The 20,530-nt window shown below is 42.9% G+C and overlaps 1 protein-coding gene across 2 annotated transcripts in view; it reads right to left on the minus strand.

The window, feature by feature from the left end:
* Positions 1 to 20,530, minus strand: part of ak5 (adenylate kinase 5) — a 47,899-nt gene that overhangs the window by 14,558 nt on the left and 12,811 nt on the right. For both annotated transcript variants that reach the window (XM_034612520.1, XM_034612521.1), the window contains exons 6-9: positions 14,485 to 14,676; positions 8,006 to 8,096; positions 4,929 to 5,002; positions 535 to 580 (exon numbers count right to left, since the gene is read on the minus strand). In XM_034612520.1, coding sequence (XP_034468411.1) covers positions 535 to 580; positions 4,929 to 5,002; positions 8,006 to 8,096; positions 14,485 to 14,676 — 403 coding nt within the window. The remainder of the gene's footprint in view (positions 1 to 534; positions 581 to 4,928; positions 5,003 to 8,005; positions 8,097 to 14,484; positions 14,677 to 20,530) is intronic.

A 20,530-nucleotide genomic window follows, 5' to 3' on the forward strand; every position in this document is an offset into this window, starting at 1 on the left:
CGCAATCTACAGACCGGTCCTCCTCCCCCTCTATTACACAATCAATACTGTTGATACACAGGGATGATGACGAAACACACACAGACACACACACACACACACACACACACACACACACACACACACACACACACAAATGCCATGTGTTATTCACCAGACGCCTGAATGAGCCTCCCTCTCTCTCTCTCTCTCTCTCTCTCTCTCTCTCTCTCTCTCTCTCTCTCTCTCCCTCTCTCTCTCTCTCTCTCCCTCCCTCTCTCTCTCTCTCTCTCTCTCTCTCTCTCTCTCTCTCTCTCTCTCTCTCTCTCTCTCTCTCTCTCTCTCTCTCTCTCTCTCTGTGTGTGTGTGATGATGTGAATGGGCTGCTGCTCTCTGATGAAAGGAGGCAGAAGTGGATAAATACATTACATAACAGCTAATAAAAGCTCTGCTGATAAGATATCGCTCCGTGGTGTCGTGTCGTCACCTGTGTGTTATTGAGGAAAGACGGGGGGGAGAGAGAGAGAGGGACAATCAATCATTGAATCAACTCACTGTCTGCCGCTCCTTCAGCAAAACCAACGTCTTCCTCCTCTTCCAGCTGGAAAGACAAAACAGATTTACATTAACATACTCAGAAAATGTTTATTATCATTTGCATGGGCTACAACCGATGCTTATTTTTAAAAAAAGCTACTCAACCCAGTCTCAGGTCCTATTTTGACCAAAGATGTTCAGTCCACCGTTACTACACAGTTTTAGATCAAGTACTTTATTAATAGACTAATTATTACAGCTTCATTTAGTGCATTTCTTCATCTTTTTCAATGTATTGTCTTATGTAATTTGAGCTTTTATTCTGTACTTAAGAAAATTAGGATAGAGATAAGGAGAAAATAAATCTCCCAAGTGTCATTGCCGCAGGTTTCCATGGTTATCCTCCACAGATTTGACCATCTGCGACCTTCTGGCACAAACGACCTGCCAATGACTCCAGTTCGAGCATTAGAACATAATTGTTTTTTAATATTGAGCTGCCTGGTCACAGCTGAAGTGTTTTGTAAAGCACGGCTGCATGGCTCATATTAAATAAAGTACAATATTAAAGATCACCACTGATCTCTGTGAGGTGTGTTTGTGTCTAGAGGAGAATTTCAGATAAAAATCCTTTTACTTGACATTATTTAATATTAGATAGAATGAAAAACTCTAGTGAATTGAGAGTTGATGCCTTAAATCCTTGATTTGATGTTTAGAGCTGGACGACTTCCTGTATTAACAAAGATATTATGGGAGAACTGCTGTTTCATTAAATATCAGTGCTTAGATCAAATCCTAATCTACAGTTTAAACATGTATCTGAGTCCAGTATTAAATGAAAACTGTATAACTTTAAATGCAACAGTTTCACAGTCAGCAATTGAAAGACAAAATGAAAATGAAAACTCTGACTGTTAATTTGTCAGAATACAATAAAAAACTTGAGGACACCAGAGATAAAGGGAACAAAATAATTAAATTGAACAGATGATTTAATGATGTGATCGAGTGATTTGTAATTTGAATGGGAGCAGATTGTCAAACCCCCCCCCCCCCCCCCCCCCCCCCCCCCCCCCCCCCCCCCCCCCACCACCACCACCACCACCACCACCACCACCACCACCACCACCACCACCACCACGCCTAATGGACTGTGCAGTTAAGTGCTGTCTCATTTCTATTCCAACAATGACAAGACTGAGTTAAAAATTAAAACGTTAATGGATCTTCCAAATGACTCGATTTGCACCGATTCGTGGGAGAAGGGAGGAAACGTCGAGACGACAGATGAGCTTTGGGATTTATTGAGTTTTTTCACCAGGGTGAGCAACTTGAACGTTCTTTTAAAACTTAGAAACGTTGAAGTAGAAACTTTGCATCAACAAACACAACCTACAACATTAACCTCCAGCAGACGGGGGTTATGTTTTCACCCCCGTCTGTTTGTCGGTTTGTTTCTCTGCAGGAGTATGCAAAAACTACAGAACGGAGATCAATGAAAATTGAATCTATCAAACATTGTGTTGTTTTGACATTTTGACTGATTTCTCAGGGAATAACTTGATGGATCTTGATGGAAACTCGCCCTGTGTTTTTATGCCAACCAGTGCAGCGTCAGTCAATTTCATCCACAGGTCCCAGTTGTGCCACATTATAAATCATTCCTTCAAGTCGTTCTTGAGATAACAATCAAAAAGTCTATTAAAATCACTTTTTAGTTTGAAAGAAGACATATTAAACTGGATCTATATATTTCCCCTTCATGTCAGTGTTGTTGTTTCTCACTAAAGCGATGAAACACATTTTGCTCTTCTCGTCCTGTTTGTGTATTTTATGGAGCGTTTTGTGGAGAGATGAAGTGACAGGTGCAGACAGATGGTGAAGAAAAGACACAGACAATGGTCGCTGAAGAGTGATGACCTCCCCTGACATCTCCATCTCTCCCCAGCTCTTGACTCGCATCGGACTGATACCGACTCCTGATGGCTGATGTGTGGTTATTGGAGCTGCAGTAAAGACGCAGGATAAAGTGAGACGGAGCTCTGTTAGTGTTAAAGAAATGCCGTCGGTGCGGGGGAGGGCCGGGCGCCAGCAGAGAGACTTGGCATGTGGGGACACCAACTGGTCGCATGACTCAGAGAGAGAAACACATGACCAGCACGCATTGCTTACACGTGACGGAGACCAGACATGTAAACACACACACACACACACACACACACACACACACACACACAGACACACACACGAAAGTCTATAGTGTATATTGGTGATGAGTGACAGTATGTGATAAGAAACAACAACATGTATGTGTCATAAACACAAAACAACACCTGTCGATGGATAAAACTGTCGATGGATGTCGGGCAGAAAACGTTCATTCTCTTCTATATTTATCATGTAGCGTTCATTCTGCGGAAATATGTTTTACAGTCGTACAATAAGGACAAAATATTATATTAGATGTATGAATCATCAGTAGAGTCATGTTTCTGATCATCTTGTGAATGTACGTCCAGTATTTGCTCTGTTTTTGGTCTCCTCCAACTTTGCTAGAGACCAAAACGTATAGAAAAATATATAAAACCAAACATAAAGATCAATATAACTACATTTTGGTATTCATGCAGGGAGTAATGTACGTATCAAACTGTGGATTCCATCCATTTTAAAAAGGGCAGAATTAATATATAAGAATAAGAAGATCTGAATAAGACTTTAAACCCCTACACTTAAAAATAACAGAACATGTGGTCGTCCATGTCGTTGGTGTTTTCCTTTTAAAAGTATCATAGTTTTTTGATCGGAGTGACTCTAGGATTAAAAGCTTTAACCCTGGTCTGGCTTTTAGAAAGATAAATATATTTTACTAAACAGGATAAAGAGAGAAGGAGAAATAACGACAGTAAATACGCGGAGGAGGAGTATTTACTCGACCACCAGCGAATTTCTGCAGAGTGAGATAAACGTAAAAGTCTCCACTGCCGACCAGCCGGCGGTAAACAGACTCAGTTATCGAGTGCGGCTCCCAAGTGTGAATTCAAGGCTCAGTATAAATGAAGAGGTGAGATGTGAGAGAGCCCGGAAAAAATCAGGCCTGGATCGAAAAGTGAGAACAGTGAAGCGTCTCCACGAGGCAGCAAGAAAAAGAGGCGTAGGGAGTTGAGCATTTATGGCAAATGAGACAAGGGTCAGGGTGGTGATTCACTGCAGCACCGTGCGGAGGAATGATGCCCGAGCATCGCAGCAACAGCTTCCTCCATCTCTGGACACGCTGAATCAACTAGTTCACAGTTTGCCTGGTTTGAAAAGGTAATTTGTAGATCGTCAGTTTGTTGTGAAAATAAAAAAAGTTAGAGTGGAGGTCGTGGACTTGGGCTCGTTAGCGATGATTCAAAATGTGATTTCTGTAATGGGATAAAAAATGTCAGCTGAAAGGGCAATAAGACGGTTATTAAGTTACTGCTGATGACAATACTCCAATCAGGTTGTTATGGTGATGACTGAGGTGAGAGGAAAGTATTAGGATTCATAACACATCGTTACTGCTGCGGGGATCGAACCTGTGACTTGTCAGGTAATATGGAATCATAGCTGCATGCGATTGTTTGTTCACTTTTCACTTGTAGTTAAACCTTTTGTCTGTGACGTTAGACTGTGATGATCCTGACTACAAGATGTTTGGAGTAAGATGTTTTTGAATTGGTGCCGCCCTGCAGACAGAGGTGCACCGTCCCCATAGGTCGTATATAAAGACCAGTCCCCGTCAACAGTCACACTCAAAAGATTGAGTCTGTCTCCCAGTAGTCCTGTATACTGCTGTGGTTTAAATCAATCCCATTACAGACAGAACCCACAGAGGATTGTGAAACTCCTGCACTGAACCCCAGAGAGCGGCCTGCTCCTGCTGGACGGGCTTGACTCTTTCCACTGTGACCACGGAGCAGGGAAAGAGTCACGCCTGGTGAAACTGCATGAGGCCCCATTAAAGTGACCTGGTGGGCAGCAGGACCAGACCAACAGGAAAACAACCAGGGGAAGATGGTGGATATATAGATGGGTAATATGCACTTTTATGTACGTATACATATGTGCTCTGATTACCCAAGTCCTTAGGATCAGCAATAACCATCAAACCAGAACTCTTTCTACTTACTTTTCTATTCCTGCAGCTTTTAGTCTTCTTCAAAAGTTGGTGGTGTCACATGAACATCGAGTTTACACCAGTGAGCCAGAACATTAAACTCTGAGCGGCTCTGACAGTTAAATCATCAGATTATGGTCAGACGACTGAATCAGAGCAAGATCCAGAAAGACAAAGGCTTTTCCATCTGGTTCAAACAAACAGCTACAGGGGCTCGAGTGAAACAATGGTTAGGAGGACGTGTGACATTGAATCGTAATCTTACCTCAGTGTATTTGCAAGCAACATCTGCCAGGCTGCTGGTGTCCCCCAGTAGACTGAGGTCCAGCTCACTGGGACCTGAAGACAGAAGAAACCAAACAAACATCAAACTCAACACTGACCTCAGGGAACTGTTTGACATTTTGGGTGATGTGCTTATTTGGTTTCTAGCGTGTGAAGATGAGTGGAATATCTTCAGATTAACATTCACTTTAGCTCCATAACTCTGAACCTGAACTTCCCTCTGACTGAGCACTGCTGACGGTGACGCTTCGACCAATCCAACACAGTGAACATTCCCTAACTCGGTGGAAATGGGTTGTGAATAACACGTCCCCTCGGCAGATTGTCTTTCTTTCCCCCTGCACGTCGCAGCCTCCTCATTAGAGAACTGGGTTAGTTTCCGTGAGGAAGCAGCTTCAAACACTCGGTGGCTGTGAATTTCTCAGAAGCATTATGTTGAAAAAGCCTCATAATGCCGCAGATTTACAGAGAAACGCAGCAAGTAAAAAAAAAAAGTGTCCTCCCTTCTCTCCAGCAGCTGTTAACTTCGAGAGTCAGCAGCATGTCAGAGTGTATCTGGTCTGCGAGCGGCTGAGGTCTGACTGTGTGGAGGTTTTCATTTTGCCCACCGAGGCCAGCGGTGTCAGGTGGTTGAGGTTTGCGTTCGTCAGCATCGCTTTCGCTTTGGCCCGCATGTGGGCCAAAGCGAACTGGCAGCGAGGCTGTCATGTAAACACACACACACGCAGCGAGGCTGCAGGAGAGTGGCAGCAGTTTCTCTCTCTCTGCTGGGAGAAACGTAGCACCAGCAGCAGCAGATGGTCTTAAGTTCCCTCAAAGAGTTTTGCCGTAACAACTTTCAGTCTATTTTTACATTTTTACATCTTCCTGTTTCCTGCGGCTTTTTCCTTCACACTTTTTTTCTTCGCACGGCAGATACATCACCTGATCTCTGAGAGGATCACGGAGCATACATAGACCTTTTAGTGGTCGTCTGTTAAGATGCACTCCATTCAAGAGGCTTTTCTTTTTGCTCCTGTGTGGAAAAACCTTTGAGGAGGCCCCATTATGTAGGAACATCTAGATATATGTAGAGATCTCTTTGATGGAAAGTGACATATATAACTACATTTTCTTTACGGGAAGCTCTCTCAGTCACTTATGTCCTAAATGAGGGGAAACAAATCAATTTTCTCATTCCTTCGAGAGTAATATTTTATTTAAAGAACAATATAATGAGATTTTCCAGCCCGATCACCCAGAAGGGCTCGGCGAACATTAAGAGGGTTCAGTGGCTTCTCGCCAGTTAATGAGGAGCTGTTGTTTGAAGTTCTGCAGGGTTTGTGTTGCTCCTTGTTTTGCAGGCTGCTCTGAGCGATGAGGCGAGAGGAGCTGCAGGAGTTTGTCCGGTATATAGCTGTCAAATAGCATGAGTCAATTTCCGGTGTCACGGATCTCTGGGAGTGTGAGCTGCAGTCTTCTTATGGAGTTGGCCCGGTGCACTGAGAGAGAAGTTGTTCAAGTCTTTGATGGATGATTTAAGGTTGAATTTGACTTTAATATTCGTCCCTCAAACAGAGGAACAGATAAATTATTATTCTTATTCTCTTCTATAAACCCTTGTATTTATTTCCCTTCTGTTCTCTACATGTCCACCCTGAGTTATCTTTGCCTCCTTGCTTATTGTCACACCCATATACTGAGCGCATGATTGGGAAGCAGCTCTCCTGATCAAAACAATACCGTAACTCCACATTCTTCTCCTCTGGCAGAGTTTCCAGGCACCATATGTTCTCCCTCGCTGTGATTCAGCACCTCCTGACATGAACCTCCGTTTAAATCCAGAGTTAATGTGTTGTGGCAAAACCTGCTGCCGACTCTTCCCTTCATCACAACATCACTGAAGCAGTTTGCGATTGATCGTGCTGCCTTTCGATTGTGGCACGACGTGATGACAATAAAGATAAGGCGAGCAGATTTTTAATTCAAGTTTATTTATAAAGCGCAAGATCTGAAGATTGTATCCAGAGGGATTTATAACCCACGCAGCACATGACACCTTTTGTCCTTGGACAAGCAACAAAGTGTGGAAACGGATCAAAAACCCGAAACCTGTCGGGTAACTTTTCTCCAGCGCTTCATTCACCATATGTCTTCAGCTATTTAACCTTCATCAACCTCCCGTAGGATTTCTGCTAAATAAACACTTCGGTAAACAAAGCCTGTTGTGTAAGAAAAAGTAAGAAACTTTTGTTTTCAAATGAGCGGACATGAATTAAACTGGTACTGCTTGTACAGAGCAGACGTACAGAGCAGAAACACATGAGGAATGAGCCAGTATCAGCTCATTTCAGATATAGTTATCAGTGTAGCAAGAATTCCATAAAAACCAAAGATATGTGTGAGTGTGCACAGGCAGCTCAGATGTGTCTGGCAGCCCAGGATCAGGATCTGTTACCATCACGCCATCGTAGACGGATTCTGACCTTGTCGATTCTGTTCCTCACACACAGCTAGGTTAACCCTGCTTCACTGGTTGCCATGACAACTCTTGTGGTAACCAGGGAGCTGGTGGGTGATGTTCTTTCACTTGTTCTGCCTTCTCGTGTATTTGGACTATTTTGGAGAGACCCCGGCTACAGCGTTCACATTGATTAGCATTTTTTTTACAAAGGCTCTAAGCCGCCTGATGTTCTCCGCTGTGACTGATAGTATTTTGCTGCTGGTGATGGTTTCTATTGCATCAGGTTTCATCATTGTTTGGCCCATGTAGCCACTGCAAAGAATGTCATCAACTGCTTTATATACATGTGTTTATATACACACATTGAATCAATGATAGGATTTTTTTAAATTCATTAAGACTCCAAACTTTCCTGGAGAAACTTTTTGGTAAATGAAGTAATCAAATCTTATATCTGTCTCTTATTTTCCTTTAGTGGATTAGACTGACTGATCATTTACAATCACTTTTATTAAAACCCATAATTTAGCTGTAATGTTGCTCAGGATAATCATGGTGAGATTAATTATCTTTTGAGGTGTCACTGTGTTTTGTAAAATAATTGTTCATCTCACCAGCTGCCGGCTCGTTGGAAGGAAACAACTTGTTGTCCACAGTCGTCCCGATGTCACAGAAAACCTCCTCTTCATCTCGGTCGGCGTCCAACTATAAGAAAAACGAAAACAACAAAACAAAAACTGAATTAAAGTGTGTTTCTGTTTGACTTTTAATTACCTATGATGTGTATTTAAATTGAGAGTAAATTAATCCCTCACTCTTCCTTTAATAGAATCAGATCGATCACATCAAAATGTGTCTAATGTCCAGATTATATCCAGACAGAATTTCAACCTGATTACATTTACTCCTGGTACGATTTGTCTCATGTATCCACGTTGAGATCTGATCGTTCTGTTCTTTTCCAAAGAAAAAAACCAACAACAGAACGAAAGAAGAAGAAGAAGAAGAAGAAGAAGAAGAAGAAGAAGAAGAAGCGTGTCGGCCACTGTGAAGCTGCCTTATTGTGTTAGATTGCTTTTCGATTGCTCCCGTTTTCACTCTGTCATCTGTGTTTTTTATCATGTTTACAGCTGAGGATCGAGAAGATGATGTCTTCTCGTATTTTCTGCCTACCAGCTGCTAACTACCTTGAGGGTCTGGAACACTTAAGTGCAATTATTATTACTTCCGCCTGTGTAGTTGTCGTATGTGACAGCATTATTAAATTCACAAGTGGTCACAATGTGTCCCTGAACACCAAGTACCTTACAAATCTTAAGGTACCTGATGTGGATTCAGTTGGTTGCAATACACAGCTCTACCACTAGATGCCACTAAACCCCACACACTAAACCTTAAAGATGAAACGTAGACTTTATTATATAGCTGGACGACACTACAGCTCCCAAAAGTGAAGCCAAAGCGTCTTGATCGTCCCCTGGTGGCTGGCTGCAGTATAAGTCGCAAACCTGCCTCCTCCATGTTAGCGAATGGGACTAACTAACTAAAAAGCCAAGATACATGTCAAATACATTTTTCTCAAAGATGGTTTCTTTCATTTTAGTTTTAGGAAGTGTAAATCGTACAGGTTATAGTATTTACTAGGAGTCAAATAAAATGCTTTTTAAAAATGTCACAACCTTAACCTACAACAGGATAAGTAGAAACCGACATGCTTTGGTCAGAGTTCAGCGGCTGCGACATCCAGAGTGAGACTCATTATAAGATCAAACATGAAAAACGAGCTCTGGTCTCTGGGAGCTACACACTCGGGCTGCTTTGCGCTCAACGCACACCACAAACTTTAATAAAACTAGATTAATTAGCCCCCCCCCCCCCTCCGTCCGTTGGTCTCTTTCAGATTATTTGGCGGTCAGATACTTTCCTTTGCACAAACTGTATTCACAAATCCAGCGTGAAGAATCTGCTTTGTGAATAAGGACGACGCTGATTGAAACCGACCTTTCTCTGCTGACCTCCTGTTCCCAGCAGAGCAAATGACGAGCAGCTGAAAAGGTGACCTCGTGCATGCAGAATCGGATATAAAGGAACGCGATAGATTAGCTCTCAGCAGGGTTCTTTACTCAACATGCAAACTACAGAAAGAAATGAGTGTCAGGGGTGCGAGTGGAGGTCAGACAAATTTTCCACAGGTCAAGAAACCCACTGACATCCACTAACAATTGTTCGTTTGTCTGCAATGGGAATAGAAACAATCTGTGTTCTCTCCCATGACTAATGCTGCACCTCTTGTGGCATGACGTAAGTTCTTCTCCGTATCGTGCAAGATGCAGCACCGGCGAGACGGCAAGGTTTCTGATGCGTTGCTTTCCGGTGCATTTGTGATTGATGTCAAACATGACTCACCCGGGGGGAAATGAGAAAGGCAAACTCTTCCCCTGGCAATGGGAGCGGAGTCAATAGCCTTTTTTTTTCTTTTCTTGCGAGTTTACCTGAGTTTGACGAAACCATGCCTACCCGCTAACTTCGGTGTAAAAGAGGTGTAAGACGAGGAAAAGCCCACAAACAACACTTCCTCTGTGGTGACCTTAGAGAATAGCGCCCATTGTCTGGTGTGCACTGTGTGGAAGAGTCCTCTGAGCACCTGAGGGCCAATGCGTGTCCACCTGCAGAGAAGGAGCGGAGGGGGGGTGGGGGATCGAGCTGAGGATTCCCCAGAGAGCTTGGCATTCGAAAAAAAATCCCATCAGGTTTCTCACATCTCACCATGATTCACCATCGAGAGCAGGAAAAGAAACAACTATATTTATTCCCACTCCAAAAGAGAGGCTCTGTAAAATCCATTTGTTCTTAGCAGAGGCTGCGTGAGAGGCTGCTCACGTCATTTATCTGCAGGACAGATGAGGAAGCTCCTCCGTCGTCGGAATGATTCACTGTCAGTGCAGAATCCTTAAAATTAGCTTCCACTGCAGCGAGCGGAACGCAAAGTGCACCTGTGCTCCTCTAATAATGAAAAAACTAATGCTGCATCCACATTTCAACCATCTTCTCTTTCTGCTAACAACCACATCTAATGACAACACCTGTGCTACAGGATCTGTCACACTGGCATTTGAAAACCCTGCTTCCTCAGGCAGTTTCCTATTAATAGATATTCACACATGGACACTCAGTCTCGTTATTGTTTGACTTTTAGCAGGATTACGCAAAAACTACTGAACCGATTTTCTTGCGACGTGGCAGAGGGGGTGGAGTTTATTGGTTTATTGAAACGGGTTCAGTAAAGGGGGCTGATCCAGGAGTCATTTCTCTAACATTGCAACATAATGCAGAGATCTTCATGAAAATAAATCAGGCACGTGTGGAGTCCTGATATCTATGAACAGGTGAAATTATGTGCAGCTCCAGATAATGATCTGGATGTTTCTGATCTCAGGACATGTTAATGCAATATCGTTTTTTAATTGTCCAATTAGCCTTGGTGCCCTTCAAGTTTGTCCATAATTTGATTGTTTTAAGTTCATACTCTCCTCTGCTTCTAACTGGTTCCGTGTGAGTCGTGCTCAGTTAGAAAAAAGTAACTGTCTCATCCGTCTGTTGCAACAGTCGGGATTCAGAAGCCCTTTCATTAAAAATGTAGAGACAGATTTATTTTACCCTCATTAACCTGAACGTAGACTCAGGTTTCTTTCAAAGGAGTTTTAATAATAATCTCTTTTAAATATTTCATATTTTTTACATTTCATTATTTGTGTTCTTATCTTTATTAAAAAAAAAACCTCAGCATGTTTTATTTATCTCAAACTTTAACCTTGTTTGCTGAGTTAAAACACCTTGACCATTTAAGGCAGGGAACACATGACTCGTAACAACAGTCTCTTTATGAAGCAGGTCTGTTTGTGCTCTGTGAAAAAGCTGCAGCTCTTCTCAGTATGTTTTGTAACTTCAAACATCTTGTTTGATCGTATGAATGAATCCATGTGAAGTTCTTGAAGACTTTGAGCTGAAGAGAATTCGGAGAATTGATTAATCCTGCACACTTCAACAATGTATAAGGCTTTAGTTCGAAGCTGTGAGGAGCTCCGAGTCGAGGAGAAATGAACAGATGCAAAATAGATGAATGGAAATAGACGAAGGTTAAACTCAAGGTTAGCTGTGAAATTCAGGTCAGTTGTGTCTGTGTTTAACATGAAGACAATTCATGTAAAGTTCATGCTTTTTCTGATAAGCCTGTTTCTCATTTATATTCCAGGAATATATTCCTCGTAGCCGTCCCTGGAGAGACAAGTGTGTGTGTGTGTGTGTGTGTGTGTGTTTGTGTGTTTGTACCTGTGTGACATCCAGTGACATGTAGGAAGGAAGCTGGAGCTGAACTCACTCAGGGAATACTTAATTAGATTGCTCCCTTTTTTTCAAGAATGACAACACGGCTTCAGTCGAGGCCACAACAAACAATTATCTCTCCTCGCTGCATTTTCTGGTTCGGGTTTTTCTTTTTGTTGTGCAGCTGCGTGTGTTTGTGTGTCTTCGAGAAGCTCAGTCAGCCCACGTGAAAAATCGTCACCGTCACTTTTAGCACAAAAATCTAAATGTCACTACTTGACGTGCGTGAGGAAAATGACAGAAAACCGACAACGCTGAGCAATAAGACGCCAGAACTTCTTCAGTTAATTCAATGACACATCAAGAATTAATAGACTTGTAGACGTGCGTATTGTCAATTTAGACGTTTCAATGCAGCGTCAACTATGTGGAGTAATGATTCATTGTGATTGTTCTTTTATGGAGTTATGTCTTCCCATATTGAACCTGACATTTAAAATGAAAGGAGTATTTTTCTCAGAGAAGCCTTTCACCGAGAAGCCGAAGCAATTACCCCACAGTTTATTGAATTCATTAGTCAGGGCAGTATTGAGTCCTTCTCCTGGGATAATTACTGACGGACAGGAGGAATCTCATCTCATCGCAGTTTAATCTCATCTTTAAAATGTGTTTTCGTGCCCTGATCACATTGAAATGCAATGTTGTTCAAAACATTATACAAAAAACGTGTTTAAGCTCATTAAGGACGGCTGCTGGCGACGCAAAACGACTGGAAGACAGTGGAAGGAAGTTAGTTTCTAGTGTTATATTCTAACAGCATCCTACAAACACCTTAATGGGAGGGCTCCCAGGCACACCCAACTGGGAGGAGGCCCCCGGGGGGGGGACCCAGAACACACTGGAGAGGTTAAATATATATCTGACCTGGGGACGCCTCAGGATCCCCGAGGGGAGCAGGGATGTGTTGCTGGGGAGAAAGATGTTTGGACGACTTTGCACGAACAACATCCGATCAGCATTTTGAAAAAAGATGGATGTTTGTTTTTCTTTCACTTCATTTTCCTGCTCTTAAACACTTTCCACCCTTTATCGAGAGAGGTGCTCGACTGTTTACATAAAGTTTATCATTATGATTTTTAAAATGGAGCTTTTAGCCAGAAAGGGCTTTGATTTAAAAAATAGTCTGCAGCTCCACCTTCGACTCGACAGAATTATATTCCAGGTCCATGCTGAGTTAAAATGTTTTCATTACTCTGTTAGCATAAAAAAAGGTCTGACACCGAGGGCTGCTGGGTAATATCATGAAATAATAATAACCTGAGCATGAATATGGATGGAGGCTGTGAAGCGGCAGCCTCCACCTGCAACAAACAAAAGAGACAAATTTAACTCACAATTCAGCCGCAAGGGAATGAACACTTTTCTCTGAACAGCCGAGATTAAAAAGTGTAAGTGCGACTCTCAGTGTGCAGAACCCACACAGATGAGATGATACAATTCAAGGTTCATACATTCCTCTCCCTCACCTTTGCTAGTTTGATTATTTATCATTATTGCAGCGTTAACTGTTCTTCATGCAGCTTCTACTTCATATGTCCTGTATCAATACATACAAACATTTTATGTTACACAAAGATTTATAAAACTTCCAGACCGACAGATATTTTAACCATTTAGCAAAATAACCCAAACAGAATATCTTTGGATTTTGGGCCTTTTCAGTACTTCAGTTACCTGAAGACACAAACTGCAGGCTTGGAGGACATCTGGTTACGCGAGACACGCTTGAGATTGTCCTTGAGTTTAAAATGTCCCGAGACAACAATCTAAAACCGTGCAAACAACACCTCCCTCTCCCAGTAAGCAGTTATTCAGTATTCCCTCTGCAGCGAGGAAGACGACGCAGCACTGAGACTCAGACGAAATCAATAAGACTCCCACAGGCGGAGTGGGCGGGCCACTTCCTGTTGGCTGCAGGAGCCGATAGCTCCATTAGCACCCGCCTCACACGTACCACCGATACCCCTCTGCACCAAAGCACACAATTTAGAGGAGATCCCGATGGTCTCTAATTAACACTGAGTCGTCTGTCCCTACAGACAATGTGTCCTCAAGCTTGCAAAACAATCAGCAGCTGAAGAAATGCAGTCCAGAAAGATCGGTGACTTTGTCGACCAAGACGTGGAGATAAATTACTTCTGCAAAACCACTAAACACCAGAATGTCATCTCTGATTATTGATTTCTAGGATCCATATGGTGCAGTGGTCAGCACTGTCGCTGATCAGAAGGTTCTAGCTCCAAACCACAGGCTGTTTATAAAGATGGATGACATGACAGCTGCCCTGACGTGAAGCAGAGGCGTGATTCCCTCCTGGTGGCTGGCTGCAGTATACATCATAAACCCTGCCTCCTCCACGTTAGTGGATGGAACATGGACCAAACAACAATCAGGACATTTAATGCTTTGAGTAATTCTGACATATTTCTGATAAGTTCGTTTTTAATAGTTATTTGATGCTATAAAAACGGGTTGAAAGGTCTTGGGACTGATTCTAATTGGTTGAGTGTGTGTATCACTAGTGTGCAGACTCTGGCTCCAAATGAGGACAATTGCACAAGATGGCTGCACCAGTGGCTGGAAAGGAAGAAAGACGCTTTGTCCATCTTTATAAACGGTCTATGGTTCAAACCTGCCACCAAACCGTGACCTTTATATTTGGAGTTTGCAAGTTAAAAAAAACATATAGTCACTGTTCCAGCGGCCTTACCGTGACAATAAGGCCCCTCTCTTGGAAGTACTTCACCAGAGGAATGGTGTTTTGTTTGAAGTTGGTCAGACGGCGGTCGATGGCCTTGGGGTTGTCGTCGGGGCGTCCCTGCTGCTCGGCTCGCTTCTGCAGCCGCTCCTTCAAACGGTGGTTGGTGCAGGACAGGAACACCACCAGGTCAGGGGTGCATATCTAAAGGGACAGAACAAGAGGGGAAACATTACCGCCACATCAATCTACATGAGAATAACAACTTCACTCTCAGTATTGTCCTTTTTTACAGCAGCTTTTGAATTGAAAAGTCCACCACCTGCATTTCACTGGACTGAATGAGCAGCATGGACGTAGCCTTGATAAAAAGCCTGCAGCTGCTCCTCAAGTGATGCAGTTTGAATACACGTGGAACTGTGAGTAAGAGGACGACGACTTAGTCCTTAGTCTCACAGCAGGAGATGAGAACACCATTACCTGCTGCACACACACACACACACACACACACACACACACACACACACACACACACACACACACACACACACACACACACACACACACACACACACACACACACACACACACACACACACCTTTGTTTCACTTCCTGTGTTTGACAATCAGAGGAGGGCGACTGCATACGGTTTCTTAGTTATGACCTCTATGAGTCATCAATGTATTTCGATCTATTCACAGCTCAAACGTGAAGAGGAGTCCGTTATTGAAGGTTGACAGCTCCAGATGTTACATTGCCTCATATCATCCATATGCGTGAATAATGCTGTGATGACTCATTACTATTTGCTGATATGGTTTGTCACAACCAGGAAACATTAGCTCATGATTACCTATGATTAATGTTTTTATGCTTTATTTATATCTGTTTCACCTGTAACTCCGACAAGGCTGCAGCACCTGTTGCCAAGACGTGAGAGCCACTGCAAACAACCCCCGACGACTCCAACGGGCAGCAGCAGCAACACTGAGCGAGGTGTGAGATACAGATTTAATTAACGACGCTCCAACGAGCTTGACCGCCTCTGTTTTACAAAGTCCAGCACACAAAGACATTCCTTAGTAACCAACTAGTAATGAACACTGTGTGTGTGCTGCTTATTTATAGATCAGTGATGCTGTTATTGGGCTCGAAAGGGAAACCACTTGGTTTCCATGGTTCTGAGCTCCACTTTCACATTCAAGTCAGAGCATTGATTACTCTCCTCAACCTGGACCTGACTCACCCGCCTCATCACCGGCGGGGACTTCTTCTTCTCCTCCCGCGTCTGCATTTGATCCGCCGCGGCCAAAAATAGCGCGGATGGCGTTGCTTCCTGCAGACGCGCACGTGCCACTTCGACAACAGGACTTTCAGTCTTTGCGTACCTGTTTCCGTTGCCATAGTGACCACTCTGGTGTCCTTGTTTTCTCAGGTTTTATTCTGTGAACGTGCAGCAGCAGTGAGACACCAGACATTTCTAACGAGTTACGAGAATGTTCCATCCTCGCCAGCGGATCAGCGTGAAGAGGCGTCTATTTAAAACTGTTTTAATGCCGGCGGTTCCGTCAGTGATGCTATCGCCCGCGTAAAGGCCAAGAAGCATGTGGTGGTCTTCCTCATTAATACACACACACACACACACACACACACACACACACACACACACACACACACACACACACACACACACACACACACACACACACACACACACACACACACACACACACACGCAGAGAGAGAGAGCGAGTCCTAAATCAGGTGCATTTTAGCAGGCAGATGTTGACCTGATTATTAATACCCTTTTAGGGATGTTCTACTAAATGCACTCAATCAAAATGGGGAAAAAACTAAAAGGAAGCTGAGAGATAAACAAATGGCAGCGATTCATGTCCTGAAATGTTGCTTCCTGTCGTGTTTCAGGGGAAAGTCAACATTCTTTGTAAAGCAAATTCTGCAATTCTGATAATGTCACATGCAAGTGAATAGTCTTGTATAGTTATTGACATTTAAGAAACTTTGGTTTGGGAAAAACCTGAGTAAACACCAGGTTTTTATCAAACTTCTGATTCCATCAATTTACAGTGGAGCGAATAATTGTGGGAACTGTTGGGTTTCTCTATAAATTATAAAGTCTCAACCGAGAAATTGAACTGAGTAAAGTTATTATAATAATAATAACTTTCCTCAGTTACTCAGAGCACTGTTTTCTGTTGGTTGATTTCATTCTGTTCTCAATCTGTCTCCATAAACCCGGCTGAGGGACGGGCGTCCTCTCAGTCTGTTGTCCAGCACTTCTCATGGAGGACGACAGACGTCCATCGAGGTAAAAAGCACTAAAGTGAGACCAAGTGAAACAGCAAATTCTCACATTTGTCTTTTTTTACCTGCAAGAAGTTTTAATTAATTTTCTTTCGCTCAATGATTCAGTTAATAAACTTCCCAGGCTGTTATGTCACTGAGACATAAAACAGGTGCCTCCCTATTACGGTTCTCCCTTAAAGCACTAATGAGTATTAAGTTTAATTACTGAAGTTACTTTAGTTCAACCTGTTTCCATGAATTCGGTCCCAAAGTGACAAGAAACAAAAGACGAGAGACGAACATTCATCTGCGACCTGTCGGCTGCAGATTCTGTGAATGAGTCACCTTCACTCTTTAGCGTGTTTGTTCATAGTGGGTTTCAGATGTAACCTCGCAGGAAATAAACAGAGAGTGAAAACAAAACAAACAGAAAAAAGATGAATTACAAAACATTACGTCTTTGTAACGACCTCTGAAGCCTCCAGGAATCTCACAGGAGGAGGTGATGAAGCCACGTGCACTTACAGATGTGCAGTTACTAATTCAAAACATGATGTTACGACCTCCTCACTGAAGACGCTGTTCACTATCAATCACTGGGATGTTGTTTCAATGACCACTTATGAAATGTCACAAAATAGTAGAAATTGCAGAGAAAAGCAGAAAGAAACGAGGTTGTGTTGGATATTTCATCACAGATCAACATGATTGATGATTTGTCTATAGATATGTTTGTGTTGTGGGTTCAGAGACCAACACAGGGACAATTATATAAAATATGAATAACAAGAATGGCACCAAATTTCGCCCACTCATAGATCAGTTCTCTAAATAAATGCCTGATTGTTTTCATCAAAATCAATTAATTATTCCTTGGGAAATTGGTGAAAACGTAATAAATGTAGTGAGATCTTCTCTAACACATACCTCATCCTACCACCATTAGTTTTTGTGTAATGCTGCTAAATATCAGACAAACAAACCAACCCCTATGAGAACATGACCTCTTTGGTGGAGGTGAATGTAAATAATGGATAGATTGATGCCTCCAGAGTAGATGGGATGATAGATTGACACCTGCATGCTCAATAGGATAGTTTATTGAAAGGCCCGAGAGGAGGACGCAGAGAGAGGACGTCTCTACCGGCCCAGAGGAGCAGCTCCTAGACGGCTGCCGTGATGTTGTAAAGGGCAAAGTAGCAGCGCGGAGGAAAAGGGAGCCTAATGAAAATGGAAGCTGTGGGTCCTCAGAGGATCGGCAGCATCGCCGGGTCACTCCTGAGCTCACACAACACTGGGGAATATGGGGTCCAAAATAAAGTACTGAGCTCTTCAGGGTATTGACTGTGCAACACAAGGCTCAAAGCTGCAGCGAGTCTGTTTGGAAATCATCTAGAAAGTGGAGATTGAACCCTCTTTAAAGGTCTTTAAAGGTCTTTAAAGGTCACTTGTTTAAATCTTGTTTTTACTTAACTTGATTTAATTGATGCTACCCCCCCACTGACGTGTCGTGTTTGTTCGCCAGGTGTCGGAAAATACACATTTTTGTAGTGTTCACAACTCCACCGGTAACATCACACCTGACTCTCCGTCTCGTTTAGTGCTAATGTCCCTCAGATAAATCCTCCAGACTCCGGGAGACTTTGTAGCCGAGTGCGTTAAGTTCCCGTCCCCCTCCATCTGCCTCCAGCCTTCATCTTTAATCACTGCGTCTCTCTCCTCCTCTTCTCTGGCCCGGCTCCACGACTCTTAAGTGTTGAGCTGCTGCTAATGATGGAGAGAATGGTTTGGAGTCGGTCTTCAGCTGCTCCACAGGGACGTTATCAGCAGGTTTGCTTTTAAAAGCAGCAGACGGTGTTTTTTTTTGTATATTCAGGTGCGGTTGCTTAGCACCAGGGAGGTGGAGATGTTGTAGAGTTTGATAATTAGTTTATTGATTCATTGATTCATCAGCAACTTTTTTGATTTCCAATTCATTAATTAAGCAATTTTTGGTTTTACTTTAAGTTTGATTAAATAATAGAAAACAAACTCAACTGGTCATTTTATAAACCAAATGATTGGCTCATTCATCAACAAAGTATTTGGCAAATGAGCCGATTATAAGTTGCAGATATAACTAGATGTAGGTTTCTGTCATTTCAGTTGTACACGTGTTCATGTTTCTGTTCAGTTTGGTTTTAAAATTATTTGATGCTATGAAAATGGGATTAAACGTCATGATCGGAAGCTGATTCTGACTCGTGATTGGTCGAGTGTGTGTATCGATCGCTGCTGCTCAGACTCCAAAAGCCCAAGATGTCAGCGTTCGTATCCGAGATGTTTCAGCTTTGTGTCTGGATAGTAGAAAGAAGTGGAGGCGTGTCGTCCATCTTTATGTAAAATCTATGGTCCGAACCCTTTTGACTTCACTTAGGTACTTGAGTGCAAATAGCTAGTGAGCTTTAGGCAGCTGTTTCCAGTCTATATGCTAAGATTAGCTAATAGCCCCTTGGCTGCTCAAGTTTTCCATCTAATTCCAGACAAGACAGCAAATCAGTGTTTTCCCTACAATGTCAAACTGTTACTTTAACACTGCTTCAAATGTAAATATTACATTTTTCAGTTTTTAAGTTGAACTAGGGGCCGACAATTTATCCACAAGCGGTTTAATCCTCCACATCACCAGGTTATCACTTTCTATATCTGCTCCCGAGCTGCACAAGAATCCCTTTAACAACCAGTTGCCACTTAATTCAATTGTAAATCTCGGGGCTGCGGCATCTGTGCATTACTGTGCGAGTGGTCATCAGCTCCTCTGCAATCACCGGTGGCTGTGGAGGCTGTTTCTGAGTGGTTGCTGGGACACGAGTATAAACAGAAATGTATACATGTGTTATCTGTGTGATTTGAATCTCCAGAGAACTTCCTCAGGCCCTTATCTAACCCCCCCCCCCCCCCATTGTCACAGTGTTAAATAACACTGTGACAATAAAAACTAAATCAGCTGAATCCCATTTCTGCGATTATGTGCGATGCGCTATGAAATACAATTAACTGAATTATAAGATGATAGATTGGATGGTATTTTAATTGCGAGACTTCAGGCAAATGTGAATGAGAAGATGCCAAATGTTCGGCAACAAGTGTGAGTTAATGAATGACTGTATGTTTATTTTTGTTCTGTTGTCAGCTGAGGTAGAGGCACTGAGGGAAGGTATCACATCCAATCTGCTCCGTGTTTGAATCGGCTGGAATCGCTGATTATCACCATAGTAATGGATCGGTGAGATCTATCAGAGCGGGGGGGGGGGGGTGTGTGATTGTGTGTGGACTGTCTGGATAGAAATCCGTCTCCCTGTAACGTGAGGCAGCCACAAATATCATCTCGAGTCTTTGTTTTGTTTCCTCGGGCGGCTCTCAGACAGGGACTGTACTGTACACAGTGGAATCGCTTGTCAGGCGAGGTGAGGCGAGAGGCGGCGGCCGCCACGTTATGAGCTCTCTAACGACTTGGCCTTTTCACTAGAAGAGGGAGAGAATGTACAATTACCGTGGAAACAGGAGAATATAACGAAGACACGAGACGAGATTAGTTGTCAACGGTGGTTAGTGCGATGAGATTCCATGGACCGGGCCAGGAACAGTTTGCCGAGCAGTAGATCAGATATGCCCTGAAAATTCAAGACAAATACCTCTTCTTTATGGAAGAAATGAATGCTATCTATCTATCTATCTATCTATCTATCTATCTATCTATCTATCTATCGT

Source organism: Hippoglossus hippoglossus, chromosome 17 (genome assembly GCF_009819705.1).
Source record: "Hippoglossus hippoglossus isolate fHipHip1 chromosome 17, fHipHip1.pri, whole genome shotgun sequence".
Classification (NCBI taxonomy): Eukaryota; Metazoa; Chordata; class Actinopteri; order Pleuronectiformes; family Pleuronectidae; genus Hippoglossus; species Hippoglossus hippoglossus.